General features: G+C 39.8%; 3 protein-coding genes across 4 annotated transcripts in view; 1 reads left to right on the forward strand and 2 right to left on the reverse strand.

The window, feature by feature from the left end:
- LOC109473532 (RNA-binding protein Raly-like) overlaps nucleotides 1-9,820 on the forward strand; it is a 19,700-nt gene extending 9,880 nt beyond the window's left edge. For both annotated transcript variants that reach the window (XM_019773413.1, XM_019773414.1), the window contains exons 7-10: nucleotides 5,315-5,454; nucleotides 5,786-5,929; nucleotides 6,423-6,622; nucleotides 8,575-9,820. In XM_019773413.1, coding sequence (XP_019628972.1) covers nucleotides 5,315-5,454; nucleotides 5,786-5,929; nucleotides 6,423-6,622; nucleotides 8,575-8,598 — 508 coding nt within the window. In that variant the 3' untranslated portion in view covers nucleotides 8,599-9,820. The remainder of the gene's footprint in view (nucleotides 1-5,314; nucleotides 5,455-5,785; nucleotides 5,930-6,422; nucleotides 6,623-8,574) is intronic.
- Nucleotides 9,821-9,940: 120 nt separating this feature from the next.
- Nucleotides 9,941-14,029, reverse strand: LOC109473533 (protein FAM8A1-like). The gene is made up of 5 exons (XM_019773415.1): nucleotides 12,833-14,029; nucleotides 12,483-12,603; nucleotides 11,853-11,976; nucleotides 11,294-11,445; nucleotides 9,941-10,920 (listed from the first exon to the last, which is right to left on the reverse strand). Exons 1-5 carry the CDS (start codon nucleotides 13,236-13,238, stop codon nucleotides 10,764-10,766), a joined length of 960 nt encoding a protein of 319 aa, XP_019628974.1. The 5' UTR covers nucleotides 13,239-14,029; the 3' UTR covers nucleotides 9,941-10,763.
- A 39-nt stretch (nucleotides 14,030-14,068) lies between these two features.
- On the reverse strand, nucleotides 14,069-15,276 carry LOC109473314 (CMP-N-acetylneuraminate-poly-alpha-2,8-sialyltransferase-like). Its single transcript, XM_019773185.1, has 2 exons — nucleotides 14,786-15,276; nucleotides 14,069-14,395 (listed from the first exon to the last, which is right to left on the reverse strand). Exons 1-2 carry the CDS (start codon nucleotides 15,274-15,276, stop codon nucleotides 14,098-14,100), a joined length of 789 nt encoding a protein of 262 aa, XP_019628744.1. The 3' UTR covers nucleotides 14,069-14,097.
- Between the last annotated feature and the right edge of the window lie 537 nt (nucleotides 15,277-15,813).

Here is a 15,813-nt window from a genome sequence, read left to right on the forward strand (position 1 = left end):
AGAAAAACAATAGCTCTTTGACATTTGAAAATCAGTACATCTGTTCAATGTCATGTTTTGCTTGAGTATCATTATTGTACATCTTTGTGACCTTTCCTTGATATTGTTTTGTAGATGTGAACATTGCCTCGGAGCCAAAACCTAACCAGAAGCCACCTGGCCAAGGGCCCACAAAGAGAGGAGCTCCATCCACCAACTGGTAAGCTTCAATATGCATAGTATGTAACATATCTATATCATGCATGTTTTTTTCTTCATATTTTGCACTAGAGGTTACACAAATTTTATGACCTTGTTACTCGGGAATTGCCACCATGAAGTGTTGGATTTTTTGGCATAAAACTAGGACATTAAATCCTCTGTGCTTTTAATTATTAGCACCACATTGTGATAAGACTCACTGTTGTATGACACATAGCTTTCTTTAACCAATAGGGGCAGTGGTGTTGGGATGGACTTCCAGAGTGATCCAAACTACACCGGGTGAGTTAGAACTGTCCATTTGCATTTGCTTCCTTGACACTTTTTGTAGCAACCTGAAGGGGAAAGAAGTCATTAGGGAGCTCTTATATCCTTCCAAAGACCTTCATATGCTTAGCAAGAAAGCTTGGAGATTTTAAGTTCAACGATTCAAACTTTCTCAAAAGATCATAAACGTCGTGTTACAAGTAAAGAGCACATGGAAATCATAATGCCTTCTTTCCTCCAACCTTTACCTCTGGTACCAAACATGGATTGCAGCTTGAAGAAGTTCCTAGTTTGTCATTGAATTGTGCGCATATTAACATTTCTGTGTAAAATGTTCAAAACAGAAAATAGAAATGAGATTTTAGTGCTTTAATTATGTGGTAGATTACAAGCAAACATGAAACACATTTCCAGTTCAGGTGAAACACTCAGTTCTATTTGATGTATTGATGGTAATTTTCTTAATTAAAAAAATTTCCAATAGTGGATATTGCCAGCATGTACTTGTAGGGATGGGAATTGGAAATATGACATAGAAAGCTGTCTTTGAATGCTGGTTGATATTGCAAAACTTGTCATTGTGGCACCTATGGTACTGCTTGGGGCAGGTCTGAGGAATATTGCATTCTCTGTTACATCAATACATCAAACAAAACAATATGTTTTGTCTTTGTTTGAGATGTGTTTGATGTTTTGCTTGTCATGTATCACATCATAAATGATTGTATTGAAATTGCATTTCTATACCTGCATTTTGCAGTGGAACATAGCACCATAATGATAATATTTCTTGAAAGGTTTTTCAATGTCTATGCTACGTGGGACTTTTCCTTGCTATGTTGTACATCCCAGTGAATGCTTGAATAACTATTATGACATACAACTTAGGGCTTTGAATACATTTTTCTGCACATCTCCAAGTTAACCTGCACTATTAAACCCACATATGCAGGTGAAACCGTATGCTATTTCAAGCTCTGCAGCTCAATATTGTATTTGTAAGCTTAACCCATCTTTTTTGAGACATCCATCATTTTGATATTGAAAGGTTAACATTGATGTCCAGCTGCAAGGTATACAGGACCATATTAGCCAAAAGCACTGCCATTACTGACATTTGTGGAATAACCACACTGCACTGAAAGTTTGAAAAGAAATGCATGATTGTTTTATCAGGGAAAATCACTCTTACCCCCAAGGTACGTCCACTCTGGCAGACACGTCATTAGCAGATGTAATATGTTGCTTTGGGGAAATTGATACATGTACTTGCGTCAGCACATGGCTCTGTTATTTCATATCCCCGAGCAGGACTTACAATTATTACGAATGACATTGCTCACTCCCTGACTCAAACTTCTATTTTGTCAAGAGAAAAATTCAATCAAATTCTTCCACAGGCATTCCATGGTCATATTCTATAGTGTGAATGTTGGACAAATCTGCATCTTTAAATTTATGTTGAACTATACAAGATGTTGGTTGATAACAGGTTTGTTTTGTTTGTTGATATTTAATGATTATATGATGATTCAGACCTTATTATAGGAAAAGAATCTTATTCTGACTTGAGGTACTACCGTTATAATGATTGCTTTTTTTTCAAGACATTTGTTTTAAACGAATGTTTTTATGGGAAAGAAATAAGTTGTACAGTCAATGTGTGTGCTTGTAAAGAAAATTGAAGAACTGTAATCTATTTGTTATCATCCAAAATATGACAGTTTGCTTGTTATACCTTCCTTTTAGCAACCACATTTAGTCTCCATTTTTTCACTCCGGTATAGATTGTGTCATGTAATGTAGAATAAAATCTTCTCTAGGAACATAAGAACCTGCAGAACGATTACAAATGCCTTTACTTTTAGCCCTCCAACTCAACAGTCATAAATTTGTTTCCACAACTTAAAATAGTAGTGAGAGCTGGAATGAAAGCAATTTGCATATTGCCCAGAGCTTGCCGTATGAAGGAAGAAACCACAGTCATGTATCCTCTTTTGCCAAGATTGCCCAAGTAGCAACAAATAACTTCATTACTGCCCTTCCAGGTATCAGCAGTTAATTTGTATGTAAATTTGACCACGGATTTAAAGGTGGCTGCCATGCATGGAAGGGCAACAAGAAGTCAGAGGGGGTAAGGATGGAAGTGTTGTAATGCTCTCAGGGGGTGCGTGGGGGCTTATTACCTCCGATGCCATTAAAATGTTAAATCAAGGCACTTTCCCCGGCGGGTCCAATTATTTCCGAGCTACAGGGAGATGGGAATGAGTAATGGCCTAGCTCTGTGTGAGGATTAAAGGGCAGAGGGATCGGCACTAAGGCCAGGCAGTCAATGGTATTTATAGCTGCCTCTTTTTCCACTGTGCCGGAAAATTGGAACCCAGGCTGGGGTTTGAAGGAAACATATTTCAGGCTAGTGAAGCTAATGAAAGAATTAACCAAACCACTTTGGTGATGGAACATCTGATGGAAAAAATAGAAAGGGTTTTACAGGTTGGCTTTGAAGAATATATCAACCTAGGGATTGGACAGTGATGGTAGGATTATCAAAGTGCGAACACGTACCTATTATATACCCTCCTTAATCTGTTGATTCTTTAAGAATTTTTGCTGTTGGTAACTTTCACCAGGTCTTGAAACAATCTTGCCAAAGTATTAAAACATTTATTATTTAAAGTATAGCAGTACATGTATTTTGTACTCTGGAAAAGTTTTATTTGATGTGCAAACAAAATGTTCTCCTACATTAGATTTCTGATAGATATGCTCAGCTCCAAAGAGACTTTTTCAATCAAAAACTAATGTATTGGTTCAATTTTTATGATTTTTGCTTGTCTTATCAATTTTTCCCCATTTTTCTCTTATAAGCAGGAACTTGTCCGATTTTTCCTGGTACCACTCGAAATTGGAACAATTTTTCGAGATTGCTGTCTGGATTTCGTTCTTTCTGATTTTTACGCGAAGAAATTGGTACCAAAAGGTGAGTTAAGAATTTTTCTTTTTTTCTTTTTTACCTGGTTTCATTCATATTTTCCAGACTTTTCCAAACTGCATTTTCTGATTTTATTTGCCATTTTATTGCTATGTTGTTTCCGTGTGTAGAATTTTCTAGGGTGTATCTCCCCATCTAATCTTAGCAACGTAGCAGTAATTCACGTTCTCATTTTCCAAATCAATGTTGCATCCGTGAATCGTTGCCATATCATTGATTTTCAACAATTGTTGCTTCTTGTGTTGCAACATTCCTCATTTTCTTGTAATGGCCTGATAATAGCAGATTCTATGTACAAATGCTATCTGTATTGATCATTACGATTTACACTGTTTACTCAAAACACTATAACTTTGCTTAGACCTTTCTGTAGAATACAGGAAGGCGGAACACTTGAGAAAACAGTAGTCAAAACAACTTGTTTAGTGAAAGTAGAAGTGTGCTGAAAATATGCAGTGTTGTTAATATCCTACATGTTGTACGTATGCATTTCTATTCTAATTTTGTTTACACCTGGTAAAATTCTGAGTTGATTAAAAGGTGATAAGTTTCCTTTAGAGGTAGAGAGCAATAAGTACTGGTGTTCTCAAACGATTTGCGAATGCTCCAATCATTAATGCCATTTTCACCAGATTAGGTATATGATGTTTTTTTTCCATACTGGGTTTCCCAGGCACAGCTTATATCACCAAATGTCAAAGGTATTAGTACTTGTTCACCCTTGTGTGACTGAAGTTTCCAGCTACATGTCTCTTGAATTGTGACTTACAGTGCTCTCTACCACTCATGGACATTACACAAAATATTATAAGGAGTCCATCCAGTCATATTTCAAGAGAAAGTCTGAAGCTGGAACATGTCTTAGGAGGATAGTCTATTCATACTGCATCTCTCTTAAAGGAAACCTACTGCCGGGGTTTGCCAACATTATTTTTAATCCACATCTTAGGTTAGGGTTTACAGTTTTTTATTTTAGTTAGACTTAACAGATATCTTTTAGCCTGCCATCTGATATGTTACAGAGCTTCTTGCACTCACTTGGGGGCCAGTAAGTATTGGGAGCCCTGTATTAAATCAGATGACGCCCAGGCTAGATATCTAAAACTTACAAACAGAAATGAGGAAAGTATGTATGATTTTGTACAGAAGAACCTGCATTATTTTAGCCTTGCTATGTGATGATTGACACCTTTTTCATTTGTTACAGATGTCAGGGGAGACTGTTGGATGTCGCAACTACAGGGATCAGCTGACTGTGGAAGAGAAAAGGCATCAATGGTTAATTTACAGGGATATACTGTTGTACAGAGTTTCATCACACAAATAAAAAAAGTGTTACACTACAACCTGAAAAGTGTACCTGATTTAGACACTTTCAACTTCAGTCAGTTCAGCTACAGTTAAAGAAGACTCTTCCTGTCTAGTCTCTTTCTTTACTACTATCTGAATTACATTTTTCCCATAGAGTCAATAGCTAGAAAAACAAACCAAAATTCCACCATAAAAGCTTTGCCAGTGCAATGGTTACTTACAAGGTAGAAAGTTGTTTTCCTCCATATAACTAAGTCTTAAATCTGTCAGGTTGTCATGGGGTATATAGTAGGGCTCGTTAAACCTTATAACCATTACATGCCAAGTGTAAACAAGGATTTCCAATCAACCTCTTTGTTATGATGAAGACTGTATACGCCCTTGAAGCTTACACAGGGAGGTAAATGAAAACAAGATATGGAAATGATACTTGTTGGGAAGTATATCGAGGTATTATTGATAGGTGCATTTGACTGAAATGGAAATATTGCTGTAGTCGATCCCAGTATAAGCAGCCATGCTGACTGAGATGTTCTGTTTCAGGTTTGACCAGCCTCCCCCACTGATGGGTGGTCCACCTGCCAAGAGGCCGCGCCCAGGGATGATGGGCAAACCCAAAATGGGCACACAGAACAGGCCAAAGGCACTCGCCTCTGTGGCAGCAGCAGCCACGGGCGTGCCAAGTGAGGACAGTCTTCTGTTATTTGTGTAGCCCAGGAAATAGTTTGCCATTTAGTGTAGCCGTGTTCCAAGGCAGAATGCTCTTTGTGGTGAAAAGTCTCCAAAGTTTCCAAGGAAAATTTATGTGCTGAAATGGAAGCAAAGCACTTACGTATAAAGGATAGTGCTTCAGTGCCCTCTGCCCTTCATTGAGGAGGAAGTGTAGGGGTATATAAGGGATGTGCCACACGTATGAAGTTAATAAAGACATTGCTTTTGCTGCTGTTTGATACCGATAGGGAGAATGTCATACAAGTCTTCAATGTCCTGATCCCTCTGCTGTTCCCTCCCCAGGCATATCAGGGTCCACAGACATCCTCATTTGTGGCATGTGCAAACAGGTCTTCAACAACATGGCAGTCCTGCAGGCCCACAAGACACAGGGCTGCCAGCTCAAGTTTGTCTGCAAGTGCAGCGAGCTGGCAGGGGAGTTGACAGGTGAAGGGAAACTACACTCTGTGGGTGCAGAGATAAGGAACGTGTCACTAGTCATGGCTTAATGGTTTCTACCTCAGAGCTGTAGTGGCAGGAAAAAAGCACCTTGTATGTTACATAGGTGAACTCTGCAAAGGACCTGGTAGAGCAGCAGTGCTTTCTTTAATCCACATGTGAGGCTTGTACATCAGGCATTAGTTCTGGACCATATATCATGGCCTCCACTCCAGGCAGTATCTTCAAAAATGGAATATTCACCAAGGTGCAATGCCTGTGCATCAGAAATGTTGCTCACACCATTTGTCATTGTATTAACTTTGTGGGAGATAGGTAATAAAACTGGGGCTTTACAGATTTGTGGCACCCAGGACCTGGACCTGAGATCCTTGTTTTTTGGCATATCTTATTACCTGGATGTCTAACCTTCACCAACGTAGTATTCATGAATCACCAGTTTGTTGGCATTGAAAAGTTTGATGAAGGTTTTGTGTTTTAGGCCCAGCCAAGCCCGCGTCTTGGGTGTGCATCTTGTGCCAAGAGACATTTGAGGGAGCCTGGCCCCTGATGTACCATGCACAGACACAGCACGGCACCACCATCTTCCAGGACAACCCTGAGGTGAAGGAGGAGGAGGAGGAACAGAAGGAGGAGTCTGCCCAGAATTCACAGAACGGAAACGGGGAGGAGGAACAGCAGGTAAAACTCTAGACAGCCAGGAACACTAACAAAAATTGTATGACTTCCCTGTAATCTGCATAAAAAGTCAAATCATCTCCTGTTAATAAAGTGTTATAGTAACCAGGACAGTTGAATTTTCAAAGCAGTACAAAACCTATATTTGTAGCCAGTGATACAAAGGTTGCATATACGTAATGTTGTGCTAGCCACTTTGCTGTAATCCTGTACACACATTGCTGCTGGGTTGACCCTCGGCTCTTGTGGTGATCCAATCAAACCCACTGTACCTGCAAAGGTGTGATCTATGTTGCACTTAATAATAAGTAACATCAAAGGGTAGCTCTGCCTCCCATGGCCCTCCTACTGCAAGCTGGCTTGTACTGATATCACATTTCCTAATCCACCTTGGATACGTGGTAGATGCCTGAATTGTGGCCCGGGAATCCCCGGAGGCCTGACAGAAACCCTGCAGATGCTGGGATTGCCTTAGGCCTCCCCGTGTCATCCTGTTAGCTCTACAATCGGATTGTTTTACGTGAAGGGCACTGACTTTTATTTGAACCTGTTCAAAAGGAGTATAGTTAAAACCTTTCTGCTGGGTAATCTGTAATGATTGGAATTACGTGTGAACATTTTCCCATAAGCATGGCCAAATTGCAGAGTGGAGTGAAGATACCATGGTAGCAACCTAGTACATGTACCATGTACTAAAATAGTGCCACACCATGTATTATCAACTAATTAGAGCAGCATCCCATTTGAGTAATATATGAAATATTACTGAGATACATTGTACAGATACTGTGTAGTTGCTGTCTAATGGAATCTTCAGTGCTGTCAAATCAAAGAACCTTAGGAATCCCAGGTTTATACTGGCTTTGGTAGTGTGTTCATAGTAGGTCAGTCACAAATTGCACTATATATTCAAGACCTGGGTAGTCATGGGAATTGATTTTGCAGTATTTGGTAATGAAAAGGAGCAATGACGTCTCTATCAATAGATTTCAATTTCCAGGGTCCCTGCTGGGCCTGGCAGATTAAAAGGGTTGTGAATAATCTGTGGGTAGTAGGGCAGATTTCATTTTTTCCTCAATTAGAGAGCCATGTTCTTGTTTTTCATGCTTCCTTTGCTAAATGTCACGCTTTATGTATGATTAACCAGTAATAGATAAAGTACCAATTTTTAATGCTGTTCTATGCATTTTTACATGGAATTTGTTATTCACCACACTATTGTCCCATCCATATCTTGTCGTTCAACTCAGCTATTATAGCTATATTTTATTGAACTGTCAAGAAGCAATAATCATTTTACTGCGATTACATCATAAAGGACTTTCTCATTAATTTTTATTATCAGCTTTCTCTTCAATGTCACTGTGTAGGATGCAATTCTATATTATAGATAGTGCCATGTGTGCAGCTGCGCACCAATCTGCAATGGTAAATAGACAGGATTTGCTGTTTCAGGCCTTGTATCTTTTAAAAGGAATGGAAACCCAGGCCTATCTTTTAAAAGCCCTTTTTTTAGTGTTCCCACTACATAGATGTATCCATGTCCCATTGGCAAAAGGGGTTAGTGACCCCACTACTTCACAGTATGGATCAAACTGTGTGGTTCCAGAGGGCAGATGTTTCGACCTACTTAGGCATAGTGTGAGGAGGTACATTAGCCAACAATTTTCTCTTCAGGGGGAAGTTACTTGTGGCAGCCTCAAGGACCCAACACACTGATCAAGAAGCGATCCAAGAACTGCCAACACACTGACATCACAGCATTATGCTCTCCCACCACTTGACCAGTATAACATATGAAAAGGGTAACATTTGAACTTGAGAAGAAACTGTTTAATGTGTGAAATCATTCTTACCTAAGGTTGATTCTGTGACACATCAATGTCTGAGAGACATGGAAAGGCTTGCAGTGATTGAGGATGCAATATTACAATGTTCCCTTCTCCCATCCACAGACAGCTATTGAAGAGCAGAACTGATGCCTCCTTGCAGATCTTGACTGAAAGACAGCCCTAACCTAGCACACCCTGCATCGGCCGATGGATATGATTCACAGGGGACAAAAGGCTCTTATTGTTTCACCCAGCGAGGAGGCCATAGATTATTGCTATACTTTAGATTTGTTACATTTAGTCCTCTGCAGCTGCATGTTATGGTTTCTGCTGTTAAGTGTGGTATTATAATAGTAAATCTAATTTGCTTATTATTGGCTTAACAAATTCTGCAGAAAAATTTTTAAATAGATATGTGCTGTTGGTATAATCACCAAATGACTTTTTGTGGAATATATGTTCAGCACTGGAGGGTTATTTGCCATAAAGTCATTTTGTTAAGTAGGTTTTGGAGATTCTCAACAGTATTGTATGACTCGTATGTTTGTTTAAAGAAATTTGCTCTATATCTTTGTCAAGTGCATACATTACCACTGACAGAAATGGAATTTTAGCATGCCTTTGTACCACCAATCAGCATTGTGACCACATTATTGGTCTGTGGTATTTCTTTCCAACAAAATGAACAGGAAGCAAACATTCTTTCCTTCATTTTAATGGGTGGGCCAGAATCCAAACAAACAGATTTCAAAGCAGCTTGCTAAATTTTGCTCAGTCTCCTGCTACCAGGCATTAAGATATCTCTCACTACCACACAACAAAACTGCTGTGCACCACACTATTTAGCCACTGACTTCTTTTTAAATTAACTGAATAAAGCACATTTGGATTGCTTCAGCAGTATGGTCTTAAACAGAATGGGTCCATTTAATTTGATAGTATTTGTCTGTACGACAAGTCAACAACTGTAAACTTTTTATCAATACAAACAAAGTAGATGAGTGACTGGGCTTGGAATCATCAAGTCCTTCCAGTACCCTGGGTAGTATTTTTACACCTACCATTCTCTAGTACAAGAAATGACTGTTGGACGGCTTCAGCAGAGTAGAAAGAACTCCTGTAGATTGTCACAGATTTATACATACTGTTTAAAAAAATCATGTAAATTAAAATAGAATATTAGTACATGGTGGGTAGATGGTCTCAAAGCCACCAGGTTTTACACTCAATGTGACCACTAATGTTTTGACCTCTGCCACTAAATGTCTTTGATGTTTTTACTGTCTCCTGATTGTATAGGCACAAGGATCTTCACAGAAACAGGTGTCAGTGAAAATGTACTCGTGTTTATCTCAATAAAGACCTATTTTCCACATGTTTCTCGCATCTCGTCAATGTAACACAGAAGTGACTCTTACTTTGTTGCTCAGCTCTAATATTACTGTAACGCCATATAAAGAAGTTGCCATGGCCACCTCACTATGTGTTTTATAACATCTGTGCTGACTGAAATTCTCTTGAATTATCCCATTTCTTCACAATACAACAATGTCCATACTACCGGTTCTTGCTAATGAGCACTTTCCACTGACGAAAACATTTCAAATGTGAACACAAGACAATCTATTCCCAACTATTGTCATATTGCAAACTGAAGAAATGGAAGCCCAAAACTTCTATGTGAAATTTTCCATTTTTGAATCCTAGAAGACGCATCTAGTAAGCAACTGAAGATGAGAAAATAGAATTTTTGTGAAGACTTAAAATATTTCAGGGTCCATCCTAACATACATAATGAAAATCAGGCTATTATATACAACATGACTGTCAATTCATCACTAAAACTTATAAAACAAATCTTAAAGCTATGCATTGACTGCAAGTGTGGTAACAATGTACAGTACTGAAAGTAATTTTAAAGCTATACACAGAATTTCACATGGTATTTACTACTACTGTGTACAGCATACAAGTTATTTGGCAATAATATATTTGTTCCATACATACAAGTATTCACTGGCAAGTCAACTGGAAAAAAGTCAATCCTATGTATGATCACACTGATGTATGCTCATAATGTGGATTCATGCAAAATCTCAAACTTGGAATCTGCTGAGAAGAGTTGACTGAATTCTCACTACTTTTAAATACATGTACATGTACTAGTATCCTAGTACATGTAGTACATATCTAAAATCACTACAATATATACTAGTATATAACTTTCTAACATTGCTTAGAATTTCTACTCTGTCCCATGGCGGTACATACTCCTTGCCCATACATATTGTCACAACATGATAGCTATCGTGTTATTCATTCCTTCTGGCCCTAATGGGCTTAGCCACTACCATGGACCCAGCGATGACATCGTAAGCTGTGCGGTTGTACTGGAAGATGAACACAGTGAAGCAGATGGGAAAGAAAAGGGCAATGGACAAGTTCTTGATCAGGGCTCGCACAATGGATCTGAAAAGAAAAAAGAGTGAAATTTCACATTAATTTTGTACAATTGACTTCTCTTGTTCTATTTTCTCTATGGTAGACCTGTCATGAATAGTACAAGCAATGAACGGTTTCTTTGAGAGGGACCAGGTACATGTAGCGAAATACAGCTACAATGTACATGTAGATACCGTGTATTTGCACATTACTATTAAGGAGTAGGTTAACACAGACTGATTTTGATGAGATACACAATGTAATTGGCATCCAAATTCTGAAAAGTGTTGATTTGATGCAAGCTATGCTTGCCATCATATAACTCGTAACTTAAATATGAAAGTTGAACTGTTAAAAGGCTTAACTGGGCTGGAAAATAGACCGAGGAGAAATGTCTCACCTTCCAAACCCCATGTGCCCTGCTGGGACCACCCTGACGTTACCATTGGTCGATGGCAGGACGTAGTCACATGACACCACCTGCAATCCCATCATCCACTTCCCGGGGGTGGCCCCGCCCATGCCCGCTTCACTTCCTCTCAAGAACACGGCCTGTCAACAGGCGGCACACATCAGTCTACTGTTGCTGCTTTTCAAATTTTACAGGACTGCCGATGGGATACACTAATGCCAGTGGGTATCCTTCATCAAATATGTTAAACATAAAAAAAATTACTCAACATGATACTGCCATCAACTTTATCTATACTGATTGTGCATAGCCTGAGATCCATGTAGTCTTGTTTGCTTTAGCCTCCTGCCAACAAGGTAGTCACTGTTGGAAGCAGAGTATAGCCAAGACTGGATTCCAGTCTAGAGTGTGCATGCATTAGCCTGGGTACCATCCTACTTGTATGCTGGGGCTCCCACACTCGCTTCCCTAAAAGCGAGTGTGGGAGCCCCAGCATGCATGTCCAAGAGCCTGGGTAAGTAGTAGTAGATCGTACTGTAGTTTTTACCTCAAACACAGTGACACAGAGTCTGTAGATGATGGCCGACACCAGCATGTTCTGTAGGTCCTCCAGAGAAGCATCATCATCCATCTCTTCCAGCACGATTCTGATATCAAACTTGGTAGGATCCCTAAGTAGGAATAAGTGGTAATCATCTCATGACACCCTTGTAGTCTGCGCTATTAAGAATGTCGACCTAATGCCTGTAAAATGTAGCCATTGGAAAAGGACATCCTCTGACAATGTTGTCAGTTTTACAATTCATCAACTTGCTTTGATGTCTTCTCATTTGCAACTGTTGCAGTTTGCTGACATGAATCCATTTTCCCTACAACCGATTCTAGTAGAGAAACTTTAGCAACATCTGAGTAACTGTTGTCGGATTTGTTAGTGATACTGTTGGGGGCCATGAAGACTTTAGAATATAAACATTCTGTCCTTGACAGAAAGATAAAATAACAAATGAAGATCACATGGAGTTTAATAATAGTAGTAGACCATATAAGTTATTCTAAGCATGCCCCTTACAGAATAACAAATTTACACCTAAAGATACAATCAAATGCTCCACTTAACTCTCCTTTACTCTACTCACCACATTAGTTTATTATTATGAAAAAAGTATGAGTAACTCACAGCCCCTCGTAGAAGTGCATCATGGTCAGGGTGACCAGTAGCTTCATGAGGAACAGGATGAGAAAGTCGAGGAACTCTGCCATCAGACGGCGACTGACTGCCGGGACGGTGTATTCCTTTCCTGGAACAAATTAACGTTATTCACACAAATAACTAACTCTTCCCTTTACATTGACCATAAGATTTTTCAGTGATGCAGTTGATGTGTCTTTTCTAACGTTTCTAGCCCTGGCAAACCTGATGAGTGTTCAACATCATCTTTATTTTCAAAACACTAGAAGGTCAGTTTTATATAATCAGATTGAAATTAATTTCTGTCCATATGTTTGCCACACCCCCTCCAGGTTTACCTGCTTGCAGCTGTTGTTGTCTGAGCTCTTGCGCGCCGTTCATCAGTACAGGGCCGGGAGTTGTCGCTGCTGCGGCAGGAACCCTGGCGGCCGTCTGGGCTGCCTGCTGCCCGGCCACGACCTGCCCGTGCCCCGGCCCTCCACCGACACACCACATCGGCATCGCCATCGTGTTGTGAACCGTGTTCCAGTAGGCGACATGATGCCAGTACTCCGCCAGCCACCGCTGAACAGACACCGTGTACTCCTTACAAGTCTGCTGCGGTGCGTCCGATCTACGTTCTGACGATTCACGAGGTTTTGAGGTGTCTTTTCGTCCTAAAATATGTCCAGTAGGGGCTTTAGACTTGTTGGAATCTGGTCTTCTCTCTCGTAAGGACGCGAAAGGGTTGTCAGTCGACGCCATGTTGATGGGCTATTTTAGGTCAAAGGTTAAGGATGACGTGTGAATCCCGAATGCGTTACGCTTAGGTGGCGCCGGATTTTAAAAGTATAAAAAATATAGTAAAACGCCGTCGGCCCGTGGTACATCCTGAAAATTGTTAGAAAGTACGATTATGTTATATACTGTAGGGTTCACTGGTAATTGAAAGATATAAAACATACAAAACAAATACGGCCATCACATTTTCCTTCACATTTACTTTCACCTTACAAACGAATACTTTTACTTAATAGTATGGAATCCTTCACACTTCTAACGTATTGGTGTATTTAGATATGAAAAGAATGCTTTTTCCTCCATTGAAACATGAATATGGTACGCAGCAAAACATAATTCAATCTTACACAGGAGCAATATGCAAATATTGGTTGTTCAAGCTAATGAATACCCACCACCGTTAGGGAGAGCCCCGTGCTTCCTGAATTCTCTTGTTATAACTTGAATATAACGTTACATGTACTGAACCTGTAAGCACAAGCGCACGTATGTACATTCAGAGACCCGACAAATAACATGATATTCCGCCATTGGTTTTGTTGCTGGAGAGATATTATACATGTATAACGTTAGCATACTTAATGCTCAAGGCAGGAAATAATTATTCTTGGGAGAGGACTTCAATATCATCAATATCTTCAATATACCATTATTATGTGCCCCTATGAAGTTAAGCAATACATGTGTATGACATAATCTGACAGGGCCATACCTTTTGTACGTAGTTCGAGAAACGTAACACCCAGGCTTGCTTTCAACTTTATGCGTGTATTGTATGTTATATCTATAGTGTCTGACGGCGACGTCCTTGGTTCTGAACAGATCATTGTTTTCCACAAGGACCGACCTGCATCTTTAGAACCCCCCGTCTGTGCAGCTCCCTGTGAAACTCGTACTCCTGATTCACGCGATGCTTCGGGTCGAACTTATGCTCAAGCGGAGGGTCAACAAAGTCTCCCGGGAAGTAGTGGTACAGAATAGAGTTGTTGTTCGCGTCTGAGGTGAAAGGGTAGAATCCGTAGATGTAGGGGTGGTCACAAATCGCCGTCATCATTACCACACTTACCAGACCAATGGAAGGGGTGCCTGTTATATTCCTTTTTGCTATTTCAGATGCAGTCCTGAAAAGAAAAGAAAGAAAATGTTCCGTGCATCTATTATCGTGTCTAAACACTGTTAGCACATACGGATTTGGTGTCGCCAATATAATGTGCCGATCTGCATATTTGTAAATATAAAGACACATTTTTAAGTTTATGGCTGTAATATTGTAACTAATTTGATTGTACCCTCAACTTTTTGTTACCATAGGAATTGACTAATACGTTAACAATTGAATGTGCTGGTCATAGATAATAGCATCGTGCAATTCTTTATGTATGTATGTGACACAATTGGCTGTCAGTTGTTAATTTTCAATAAACCAAACCAAACCAAACTAAACTAAACCAGCTATATTTGCCACTAAGAATCGTACGCTCTCTCTCATTAATATGAAAACTGCGACTCACCCACGCACTCCATTCCTGATTCTCCCGGAGGGAGATACCAACGGAAATGAGAGTTTGTAGGTGTTTACGGCGGTCTTTATATTTTTCACTGCTTTTTTGTCTGCAAACAGAATGGCGCCTTCCACGTCCCTAAAGCGACTCTCGTACACATCCCGGGATCTGTTTTTGAAAGCAGAGGACTGTCTGATTCGGTCTGGCCCTTTCAGGTTGAATAACACCATGCTGGTCCGATTGCCAACATCCTTTTCGAAGCCTCTGATGACCGGCATGTCTATTCGCATGACGAAATCCATGGAGTTGATCTCCGCTCCACATTGGCTTCCTAGCAGAACGCCGCTATTGCCCACGACAGCGCACGTGTTGTAGTGACCGATGTTTGCAAAATTTGGGCACTTCCCCAACTTCCATTTACGTACGCTTTTCTGAACTATCAATTTTGCCGAGATCTTACTGGAAGAAAAATTCAGTGTCGATGTGAAAACGATGAACATTACATTAATTATAATCATTAAGATAACAGATTTGTAAATCAATCGACTTTAATTAATTCTCATGAGTAACGAGTATTATATACATACTAGTAATGATACCATCCGTAATACTCAATATGCATAGATCAACACACAAAACAACATATTTGATTTGTACGATGGAATTCAAATTTGTGATCAAGTTTGAATTGAACATCAGTGGAATATAACTACACTTGTCCTCATTAGGTTACCCTGGAAGTTTCGAAAATGGAAACATAGAGACAAAGGTGATGAAACTGACCGAACTTCTTTCAAAGCTTTAGCACTGAATTCCCATGGTGACTTTGGTGCCAACGTCCCAAATACCAGGGTCGGCTGTGGAGGCTGGATCACTCGTGTCAAATGCGGTAAAACCTCTGACGTTTTTTCGTAGGTACTAGTAATACTGAAATGATTACAAATAAAAGGTTAACTAAACGGTAATTATGCATTAATGTGTATTCAAATTCGACAGAAGAGAGTTACGTGTTTCATACATATACTAGCAACTTCAGC

Source organism: Branchiostoma belcheri, unplaced genomic scaffold, assembly GCF_001625305.1.
Source record: "Branchiostoma belcheri isolate BF01 breed outbred unplaced genomic scaffold, Haploidv18h27 scaffold3, whole genome shotgun sequence".
NCBI lineage: Eukaryota > Metazoa > Chordata > Leptocardii > Amphioxiformes > Branchiostomatidae > Branchiostoma > Branchiostoma belcheri.